Source organism: Crinia signifera, chromosome 1 (genome assembly GCF_055691185.1).
Source record: "Crinia signifera chromosome 1, ASM5569118v1, whole genome shotgun sequence".
In the NCBI taxonomy this organism is placed as follows: Eukaryota; Metazoa; Chordata; class Amphibia; order Anura; family Myobatrachidae; genus Crinia; species Crinia signifera.
The window spans coordinates 418607003-418619344 of NC_139217.1; the positions used below are offsets into that span (position 1 = coordinate 418607003).

At 41.5% G+C, this 12342-nt stretch overlaps 1 protein-coding gene across 2 annotated transcripts in view; it reads right to left on the minus strand.

Moving 5' to 3' along the window:
- The window catches only part of VCAN (versican), a 96748-nt gene that overhangs the window by 38144 nt on the left and 46262 nt on the right, over positions 1-12342 (minus strand). For both annotated transcript variants that reach the window (XM_083151839.1, XM_083151840.1), the window contains exon 7: positions 9589-11871. In XM_083151839.1, coding sequence (XP_083007965.1) covers positions 9589-11871 — 2283 coding nt within the window. The remainder of the gene's footprint in view (positions 1-9588; positions 11872-12342) is intronic.

Sequence of the window (12342 nt, forward strand, 5' to 3'; positions counted from 1 at the left end):
AGTAAGAAATCAAGTGGGAAGTTCAGCAGCGGAACATTTTGTAATAGGCAGAAGGGGTCAGGTTGGAGAGACTGAAATTAGAGTGTAAGCTTGACTGGGCAGGGACATGACTTAGATGAGTGTCCAGTGATAAATAAAGCAGTATAGTATTAAATGATATAGTATCAAATGTATAACATTATTTGGACTCTTTCCTTAGCACATCAAATACTGTATCAGTGCGGACAAGTATCCTCATAAATGTATATAATATTGTCATTACACAGACACCCAGGAGGTGGCGCTGCTGCAACTTGAAAACGATGACAGCATTCCGAAGTCACATTCACCCGCTATCTTGAATCAGACTAAACTATAAGGGGTCAATTTACTAAGATGGGAGTTCTATTGAAGATGGGATGTTGCCCATAGCAACCAATCAGATTCTACTTTTTATTTATATAGCACCTTTTAGAAGATAATAGATCTATTATCTTCTGAAAGGTGCTAAATTAATAAAAAGTAGAATCTGATTGGTTGCTATGGGTAACATCCCATCTTCAATAAAACTCCCATCTTAGTAAACTTACCCCTATCCCTCCATAGCAGCAAATGATCTAGGACAACAAATATTACTAGGAAGTGGGTGGGGTGGTGACCAGCTCTCCCACTAGTCTGTTAGGGCACTCCGAAATTCAAAAGTCTCCCAGACATTCCAAAAAGAGCAGACAAACAAATACTTGCACTCTCGGAATGGTTGGGAGGCTCCCAAAAATCCTGTGGCACTACTGGCCCCCTTCGAAAGTAGGCAAGGCCCCACAAATCCAAATCCTCCCACACACCCCATTCAATCCATACCTCCCAACTTCTGTGTCCCTCATACTCGTGAGGCCACACTCCCGTGAGCTGGGCTATGCCCCCAGCCCCTCCAGCTGCAGGAATAGCGTCTATTTCATAGTGACAGGGGGAACTTCCAACTGCCCCCCCCCCGCCCCCCCAAGGGACACTGCCGGCCCGCGGGAACGTCCCAAAGAACCGGGACGTTCCTGCAAAAAGCGGGACAGTTGGGAGATATGGCCAATCAACCCTGTCTCCATCCACTCAGGCGGAAGAAGGGAGGGAGCGATGAAAGAAATTGCGCTGTCGCATCATCGTGTCCCAGCCCCCTGCTTTACAATGCCAGTAATGTGGGCATGAATGTGCCCCCTCCCCTCCACCGAGCACCTAGTCCATGCCCCCTCCTGTGAAACATGGCTGCTCCCTCACAGAACAACATCGGGCAAGCATGATACGTATACAAACTCAAGCTCTATAAACAGTTTAGCTGTTGAGTTTCTCAGCTTCAGAGGGCTGCTAGCCGCACAAATCACTTCTAACAGCCACAAGCAGCTGGTTTTCTATCACTTTCATGTTTTCTTTTTAATTTTGTCTCTATTTGCTTATAATAGTAGCATACTTTCTGTTGACAAGCTGATAGTAAGTGTAAAGTACAGACTAATAGTGCATTTGCACTGTAATGACTTGTAAAAAACAAGGTCTATCTCTAAAAAAACGATGTTACACCAAGCAAACAGCAGTTAAACATATGTAATAGCTCTCTGATTTCAAAGGAAAACTCACATCTGTATTTCCCATCCTCCAGGCTAAAGGCTGGGACATGGTAATTGCTTTTGAGAAGCTTACCTCAGAGTTATCACCTGAACATGAATATTAAAAGAAGTATCTCAAGCATGAAAAGCTGTGGGAAAATGTGAGATGAAAGCCAGCACTGTGTACTCCCAGGAAGACCCTCACCCTAGGCATGACTTCATCCACGTTTACTATAAATTTACCCTAAAGTAGATAAATATTTCCTAATGAACAAAGTAGTAACCTCCTAGTAACAAAAAGCACGTCATTCAAAATGTGCTCCATAGGTTGCATAGATCAGGGGTCCTCAAACTATTTTGCTCTGGGACCCCATGAGACAATAAAAATAATTATGGGACCCCAGCAAGTGACTGCAGGTGGTCATCACATCACATGTGTAGTCAGCAGACAGCACATACATGGCAGCATTGTGGAGGCACAAAATGATGGGAGGAGTCTAAATAACAGATAATGCAACAGATTTCTCAGACTCCTTGAATCCCTGACTGAGATTTGAAAAGTCATCAGCCTGATGGTCAGCAACATGGAGTCGCGACCCCATGATGAAGGTCAGGACTCACTTTGGGGTCCGGACTCACAGTTTGAGAACCACTTGTTTAGATGAACGATTTCTCTACGTTTGTGCTGCAAGGACAATGCTGACTGCTGGGACATGTAGTGTCACAACAGCTACACAGGCATAGGTTGCTTCAACTTTCTGTAAAATAATGATGATTCGTATAGGCATTTGGTGTACGAGGAACTAAAGAATACTTCAAGTGTGTAATCATTGTGTCAAAGTGAGATGTTTCCTTGGCGACAAACAAAAGACTGGAAGGATTGTGTATGTTTCCTAAGAACTGTATGTTATAGAACAGCTACACATCCTTGTATCTAAGGAAGTGTACAAAAGACGTTAAAATATGGGAAACCATCAAAATTGAAAAACCCCTAAATTGTGAATGGAGACGGGTGATCTAATAAAAGGAGATTCAGCTTGTTAAGCATTCTCAATACTGCTGAGAAGAGAATAGAATTAGTCTATTCAAACCATTTTATGAAAGATTTTTTCTAAGCTGTAAATCCACTCTGGTGTCCTAGTGAAATCTATTCTGTTGTGGGAGAGTCAGTAAAATCCAGTAGTGACAAGTTTCTAAATACCCCTCAGACGCCAAGACTACATGAAGTATGCCAGCAACATAACTCCCAGCCATGTAAAACCTTTTTTCACTTTAACAGTTATTTCAAAGGTTTATTAGTTCTTATATTCTTAAATGGAGCACTTAACAGAACAAGTAAAAATCTAATGTGCAATTTGGGCAGACTAACTTTTAATACTCAGTTACCACCAGGAGGCATATTCAACTGAACGTCATATTGGAACGGCACGTGTATCTATGCACATGACCGTTAATTATGGTTGCCCAGCATCACTTATTTTACTGAGCACCCCTACAAGGTAAAATGAGCTGTGATACAGGGGTGCACTAGGGCATTATAAAGGCACTACGCAAATGATTGACCCCAGACTATGTTATCCACAGCAGTAAGACTTACTCTAGGCCAGTGATTTTCAACCTTTTTACCTTGCGGCACACTAAATAAGATTTTAAAATTGCCAAGGCACACCATGAGATCCCCACAGGGCAAAACACATTGGCCCCCACAGGAAAAAAACAAACCTATTGCCCCCCATATAAAAAAAAAACAATCACACTGGTCCCCACAGGTAACACAAATAAAATACATTGGCCCTTTAAATGAAAAGAAGAGACCAGTAAATAACATTTGAACTGGTGGTGGCTGTAAACTAGTTTGGGCATCTCTAGATCTGGAGGCACACTTGAGAACAGCTCAAGGCACACTAGTGTGCCACGGCACAGTGGTTGAAAAACACTTCTCTAGGCAGTCTTACATCTCGGGTATGCGGCAGAAGTAACCTGCTACATATGGTAAGGTCCATATACAGTATATTTGGACACTGACACTAGTAAATTCCATACTGAATTAAGAAGAGGATTATTCACCATTAGAGCAGTAAAATTCTGGAACTCATTGCCGGTGGGGTTGGATACAGCAACTACTGTTAGTGATTTTAAATCAAAACTGGATGCATTTTTGGCCACTAAGGGAATCCTATAGATATGACTTATTCAAGTCAGTAGTTACAAGTTAGATAGGTTGAACTCGATGGACTAACGTCTTTTTTCAGCCTTAATTACTATATTACTATGCAGAGTAAGGTTAGACTTAAGGTGACCATACACTAGTACGATTTGGACCTTTTCTACATGAATTCCACACATCAAGCTGATAAATCATGTGAAAACTGTTGAATCATATGCCATATATGATCCGATTCTGAGCGCCGTATGTCATCTACAGAGACTGCCACCGCTGCATCAAGGATTTATCGTACCCAGAGATGTGATTGATCAATGGTTATTATGTTCCTCTTATAATGTGATCGCATTCCAGTTTCATGCGATCCTGCATTTTCACTGCTTATGGATTGCATAGGCTACGCTGCAGCAAACAGCTTATCATATGCGATTCTTACTGAATTAGGCCCTTAGTCTTCTGAGATATTTTGCCCTTTAAACCTTTTTGATCTTTGAAATCAATGTAAAAGTCATCATACAACATCTCAGTCTTTGAACATTGACTCGTAGAACAATCAAACTGATTTGTAAGTGACTCAGCCATTGACTGGATCTCTCAGACGTTCAGCAGATGTTCTCTCAGAGCTACTTGTAAAGCAGAGATAGGAAGCTGTGACTCTTCAGCTGTTGTGGAGCTACAAATGTTCCACATATTGCCTGGTAGGGCATGCTGGGACATATCTATATGTATAAAAGTCAAAGTTGTGTTTGTTCTTTATAGTTTTCTACATGCTTGATGGATCTGTACCATATTTTTGGTACACATAACCTTCATTATCCAACTTATAATACTTGTGGGGTTTCTAGTGAAAAAATCTTGCAGGGCCCCAATCACAAAAATGTATATAGAAAATGTATTGGTCTGTCTGTAACGGTGTCCATACACAAGTGCGATTTCTCACAGCAGTGTATGGGCATCCAATCTCCTGTGAGCCGCTCAGGACCTTCCCCGGCAGCAGGATCACATGCGGTACATCGCATGGGGTCCATCTGCATGTGATGTATAGCATGCGATTCCGCTACCTGCTGCCTGGGAGATGGGGGCCGAGTCGGAGGTTGGACGTGCAACAGGTCCGACCTCCAACTCTGATACGATGCGCATCGGATGGGATCGGATGTCAACACCAATCCCCGATTGGGATGAAATTACTATAATGTGTTGATGTTAGATACTGACCAGGTTTAAGGGGGTTAGGGACTCAATAGGACTTCATGGAGGAATGCGCCTTGGCGAAATTTCACCCAGCAAGCCTGTTAATGGCCTTCCACTGGATGAATTTGGAAGAAAACTTCACAAAGTGGTAACATTGCATCCAAATGATGACATAGTAAGGGGTTGGGGTCCTTAGGTATTGTAGTCAGTCAGACCTCATGGCAAAATGCGCTGGGTGTTCCAGGCTTTCTACTGGATGGCTTTGAAAGAAAACTTGACAAAGGGATAACTTTGGATCCCAGATAAAATATTAGGGGGTTGGGACCCAGGAGGTCCATGGGGATACTAGCTCATCCCCCCAAACCAAGACATGGGTGTGTGGTAAGAGCTACTAAGCTACTAATTATTTTTAATATGTTGACAGTTACAGATAGAGCCATCCTCATCTAGCCCTTTAATAGGATTAAGTGACCCAGAGCTGACAGACCTAATCCTCTGCTAATCTCCTTCTGTATTGTTCTGTGTATTGTATTGCAGCTGAGAAAAATAGATGATAATAAGCGTTGGTGAGCCATGGCTCACCATGGCTCTCCAGAGAAGGCTAGATGAAGAAGGCTCCATCTGTACATCCAACTCATTGATAACTCAATAACTGGAAAATATAAACTCGGGCAACATAGTTCTATAAACACCAGGAAGGTACAATATGATAACTGTTTTATATTGTAGAGCTAGCAGGTTCCTGTGGTAGGTTTGATATTTTGTTATTTGACCAGTTTCTGGATCAGTGTTCTAGTAGCATCAGAGTCATACTTGCTTTTTCTAACAGAAGATTCTGAGGACTCCCTATTTTTTGAGAGTCCCCAGAGATTCCAGGGAAAGTATGTAACACTTGAATGTAGACGGGCCTGGGACATGAATCTATGATTCTCAGAGAACTACTTCATCATAGATCTGCCCGCTCTTCTTCAACCCATAATTTCTGGCAATATGCCACTAGGGATGGGGTTTAAAGATGTAAATCACCAAGCCCTGTCCTCATAGTAATCAAATACATCAGAGAGGGTATTATTAAAAGGTGCCAAGTATGCCACTGCAAAGTAATCTACATTTTCAAACGCTATTTTTCCCCTACAGGTAGTAAAGAGGCAAATTGTTGGATTCACTGGGCCTGATGCAACCTTGATGCATCCTGTGGCTGGCTCGTCTTCTCACAAACACTCAGTTTTATACATATTATCATCATCAATGAGCAATTACATGCTTACATAAACTGCATTGTCCTCCCTTCTACCACCAAGGTTGGAACATTGCCTGCAAAGAATAGCCAATTTACAATCCAGTTCCAATTCTCTGGTCACAAATGAGGATGCAACTAATGTGATGAATCTGTATCACCTGTACTTGTACCAGCAAATCATCAGTTCTGGGACATTAATATGTTCTACAGTCATTATAGGGTCCTTTTACTAAGCCTTGGAAAGAGATTAAGTACCAACAAATCAGCTTCTAACTTCCATGTCGAGGCTGTGTTTGCAAAATTACAGTTAGTTGCTGGATGATGGGTACATTATTTCTCTCCACCTTTTCACTCTCCAATTGTTAATAAATAGTTTTCCGGTGCTTTTACTAGTCCTGCTATAATGCCCATCCTAGTCATCCATGTTTACATGCACTGCACTTGCATTAAGAACGTTAGCAAAATAAGTCTAAAAAATATCAGAGGTTTCGAGGCCTTAAATTACATGGCAAAAAGTTCTGCTTAGTATGGAAGGACCTGTTTGCTAAGGAATCAAGGGCGTAACTACCATAGGCGCAAGGGGTGCAGCTGCTATGGGGCCCAGAGCTGAAGGGGGACCATCTTTTCTGCCTAAGTCAGTGATTCCCAAACTGTGCTCCTAGGCTCCCTGGGGTGCCTCGGGAGACTTGCAGGGGTGCCTCGGGTTGGTTGTCTAGGACCAATTCAAATTATTTATGATCAATTATTTATGGACTGGTATTTACAGTGCTGGTTGATGCCAATCTTAAAATATATGTACAATCAGAAGCACATCCTATCCTTTAACACATAACTGAACCTAAGAAGCACATTTAAACACAATCTACTTAATTTAATATACATTTTTTGGGGCCTAGGGGTGCCTTGGAAAAATTCTGATACTCTAGGGTGCCGTGATTAGAAAAAGATTGGGAACCCTGGCCTAAGTAATATGTTTTACATACATTTATCACCATCGGTCGCTAAATAGGGGGCCCTTACAAACTTTTGCTATGGTGCCTACAAATATCTAGTTACGCCCGTGCCAAGGACTTTCAATTGTTTTGAATCTGAGTGATCTGATTATTTCCTTTCATTTTTCTATTATTGTTTTTATTTTATTTGTGTTAACTATACATGAATTATATAATGCAGGGCACTTTGTGACTTCGTGTTAGCAAAGCATTTTTTTTTTTTATATTTGTACACCTGCATTAAACCTGCTCCTGCCACACTGGAAAATGTGTGTCATTTATTTGGCTTATTAATATATGCACCTGCACCCACTGCCAGGTTTTATACTGAGACTATAAATGTACACATAAAAAAATATATAATTTATAGGAGCAGATTAACATGCACTCACTTTCAGATGTGTTCTGTTCTATGTGTTCCATTTTTTCGTCTAATTAATAATAACATCCTAAAGTCTAGCACATTTGAAGTCATACAACAATACTGCCATTAAAAAAAAAAACAAAAAAAAACGAATAACTCTCAGGACTGCTAATGCCAAAATTCTTCAAAAAATGTCATTAACAAAGTTTAAAGGTTTGAATGAAAAGCAACGTAGGGTTATAGCGACTTTGGTTTAGGTTAACAATATACAGTAGGTTCCTGTATTTGTTTATCATAACCAGGGTCGTCCTAACAGAATTGTAGGAAAAGCAGTGCATTGGGATACCTACACACCCGATAATGAGATAGCATGCACCTCCTGCAGTCATGTGACATCTCTCCACATGCTTCCATATAGTGAATGGCTGTCAGCACTATGAGTGGTGTATAGCTCCAGTCACCCACCAATAAGGAGGCTGAGAGCCATTCACTATTTGGCTGCTGACTGAGAGGCAAGTAGAGAAGCTGCCTCATCGCCCTGATTGTGTGACCTCCACTCACCCCTGCTTGGAGTTCCCTAGAATTGAGACACTGGGTAGCTGCCTAGTTTTCTTTTATATTAAGATGGTCCTAACCATAACTAAGGAACACTCAGACAAGGATGCTTGGAGCCTAAAGGCCCATATACAATAGGCTGACTTCTCCTAAGGACAAGTCGGACCTGATTTCCCCTAAACTTACCCAGCAGCTGCCCGGGAGGGCTCACATACAATTTGCCACTTGATGTGCCATTTTTACATCCGATAATTTGCATGCGATTAATCACATGTAAAAAGTGCCCCCAGGGGAGCTGCCGGGGAAGATGAATGTTCAAATGAATGGGTGGCATCTGATTGGCTGAGAGAGCTCTTTCAGCCAATCAGCAGCCACCCATTCATTTAATTGAGAGTTTTGAAATCTCATGTCCGCCCACCGCTAACGCTATGCAGTTTGTTACCCGGAGGATGCAGAGTGGGGAGAGTGCCTCTCCTGCCTGGTGCTTCCCTGTTCTGCAGACTATAGATGTGTGCCAGGGGTGGCTACCTATGGACCTCATTGGGTGTGATACATCGTGGGTGCTAAAAAGTACCGCTGATAGGATTGATTACTACCCATCTTATGGACTGCCCATCTGACCTCCGGCTCTGATGCGCATGGTACCGCTCATTGGATCGGTTGTCAAACATATCCAATTTGGGAAGATTTCTGTCAGAACTGGTTGAAATCGGGACCAAATTAGACAAGTGTATGGGAGCCTGCTGCAGAGATTAATGTATGTTAGTTGTAATTATTCTTCATTATGTGGATGCAGCTAATTGTATGTTTACAACCATATGCAGATTTATAAACAACTACGTGGCCAGTCCACTCCAATCCCTAGTTTTGGTGCAAAAGATATGTCTGAAACAGTCATACTGTGTATATAGGTGTATGCACAGCTGGACCAACCCTCGCAATGCACTATGATCACTTATTGCAGGCAGAAGGCCAGAGATAAGGCTTTGCACTAGATCAGTGGTTTCCATTCCCGGTCCTCAAGTACCAACAGTTCACATTTTCCAGGTCACCCGTGGATCTTAAAGAAGTACAAAGCTTGTATAGTCGGTTGCAGATGAGGGAGTTAGAGGGACAACAGGAAATTATTACTCAAGTAGAGGTGGTTGAGAGATGAGCTACAAGGGGGTAGGAGAGAGTACTAGAGAAAGGGACCAAATTGCACAGTTGGGGTGAAATTAAGTACAGTCAAGAGGTATTTTTTGGTGTCCAATGTTTTACAAGGGAGATTGGAGGTACCACTTGGTTACAGTCTCAGTCACTCCAGACTAACCATGCCCCTTTTCCCTAACTTATTTATCCTGGTGCATAGCCATTCCCTTTCAAATACAAATGAAGAACTATAGACAGGCCCTAAATGTTCTAGATAACCCTCTGTTGGGTGGAGGTGTTCAACAATACATTTTCCCAATCACATAAGTACAGTGATTGGTTATAGCATATACAGAAAATAACGAGAGAAGGTAAAAGTGTACCTGTTTCATTTTCTGGAATGTTGACAATAATAACATTGATAACTGAAGAATCAGTTGGAGACACACTTGTGTTATCGCAGGGTTCTTTTGCTTGTTCTTCTGTACTTCCACTTGTGATGAACTCCGAATCAATTTCCCCCTCTGATTTTTGACTTGTCATATCATATTCAGTTGTGGATTTTATAGGAGAAACAGATTCATCGATGACTATTGTTCCTGTACTAGTTTCCTCGCCAGGTTCCACATCAATTAAGACTGCTTTCTGAGTAGAAATGGGTGGTGGCAATAGTGTTTTAAGCACTTGTACAGTCTCTTTTGGGATTATAGTTATGTCTCCTGGAGTCTCCTGTTTGTCTGTCACCGCAGATAATTCAACATCCGTTACTTGTTGGGCTTCAGTTATGCCAGAGCTTTCAGTGACCTCTCTGGCTTGAGTTGTAGCTGCTAGTGTGGCAACAGGAGGTGAATACAGCACAGAATCAGTCACAGGTTCCAGAGGACTGGGTTGACGTTCTGTTACTGCTACCGTTACTTCGGCTTCTGCTGATCCTTCAATTTCTAAATCTGTAATAGCTTTTTTGGTTTCTGAAGTCTCCCCCAATGAAGAGCTGATGGTAATGGCAGATGCTGGAGAGGCTATATCTACAATGGGTCGAGTTACATAATCTGTGTCTTGCGGAGTAATAGTTGCTACTTGCTCCTGTTCCTCTGTCACATCTCTGGTTGGCAAGTCAGTCCCAGTAATCAGTTTAAATCCCTCTTGTGTTTCACCTTCTCCAGTAGGGACAGCAGTAATTGCACTGTCTGTCCTTCCTGTAACATCCTGAACAGCACCCATTATAGTTGATGTGATTTCTGTTTCCTGGTCTATTCCACTTTTATCAGAAACCAATGGATGACTTGATACCAAGGCTTCTTCTGTAACTGATATGGAAGTCTCAGATGCTGTAGGTGAAACAGGATATAATTCTGTGCTCTCTGATACTTTGTCTGCCTCACTCTCTTGTGCAGATTCAGTTGCAATTGTGATCTGTTTTTCTATTTCAGAATCTTCAGGAGCTACAGAGATATCACCTGATGTTTTATCAAAATATGCTTGTGTAGTCAGATCTTTTGGAGCCAATGAAAATGGTTCGTCAGTTTTGTCCAAAGCAGTCACTTTAGACTGAATATATTCTTGAGACACCCCTGAGCCCTCTGATGTATCAACAGGATAAAAAGTAGATGTCAGAACATCTCCGGTCACTATATCTTTCAATTGTGATGATGATGTTGTCTTATCAGTGCCCTCAACTGATATATCAGGTACATCTGGTATCGAAGTAGGACCTGTCACAGCTAATGTGACACTTTCTACACCTGGGGTTTCCACAGCTTTATCTGCAGATGTCACTATCTTGTCTGTTGCTGTGATCTCATCTAGTAAGGATGGACTGCTGGTGTCCAGAGCAGGTTTGAATACGGTGAACACATCCAATTCGGGCTGGAGACTTGAAGCCTCCTCTTTTAGCGAGGTGAGTGATTCGCTGGTAGTCACGACAGCCTGTTCAACACTTTCTCTTGGTGCACTGTAAGACTCTGGACTGCTGGAAAAGACTGGAGCTGATATATCTTGAGTAAGGTCTTGTGGAATAATTACTGTTGGAATAATTTCTGCACTTTTGGCTTCCATGGATTCTTTGGGAGACTGAGAACTTTGATATAATACTTCTTTAGTCAGAGTAACAGAACTGATTGTTTCCGGCAACTCTTGTTCTGGTTGGAGAGTTGGAACTTGAGAATCTGTTGAGATTGCTGTTGTTATATCATAGGATACTGACCCATCTTTTATATCATCACTTGGTTGAGTACTTTTACTGTCAGTAATATCCTCTGCAGAAGGGCCCTGTGAAGGAACCGGTTTATCCGTGGCACCTGAAGATTCATCTGTTAAAGGAGGAAGAGAAGTGTCTTGGACGGTGACCCTTGAAGTTGAACTTACGCCGCTGTCCTCTGGAGCTCCAGCCTCTTCTGATGTGATAGCCACAGGATCCAGTGTAGTTTCTGCTTGTACTAACAATACTGGTCCCCTTTCTGTTGCAGACTCTGTTGGTTGGCCACTTTCCACCTGTATATCAATCTCTTGTACAACAGTTTCTTGTACAGTTGGCAGCGTTGTAGGTAGACTTGGTTTTGGGGTGACTTTCACAGGTTGAATTTCCAATGTCTTTATGCTGCTTTCAGTAACAGCTTCTGTGGGTATTATCAGTTTGACAGAAACGGATTCTGTTATATTTTTTTTGCCTGAAAAGCAAAAATAAAAATGTAATTAAAAGCAAATCAAACTCGTACTGTTTATTGTGTTTTATTTTCCAGTCATATAGTCCTTTTTAGGAATAAAAAAATCTGTATGTGGAAAGTTTTGCAATAGATGCTAAATAAAATCAGATTTTATTATGTTGTTTCAGTAGCTTGTAAAGGCCTCATGCCAAATTATTACTCAAAAAAATATACAATTTTCAATGGTTTCCTTCTTCTCAGGCGTTATTGCCAAACAATTATAGTTTTATACTACATTTCTTAGTTTTAAACAGTAATTTCCTGTTCTTGTAAATTGTCTCAAATCATGTGGTAAATACCTGTGCCACTTACGGATAGACTTATTTTGTTTTTGCTTCAATATCTGTTGGCTGATTTTTTTTTTATGCACAATAAATTAGTTGTACCATAAATGTTGTGGATGTTATTTCAGGTTTCAGCTTAACATACAATTCA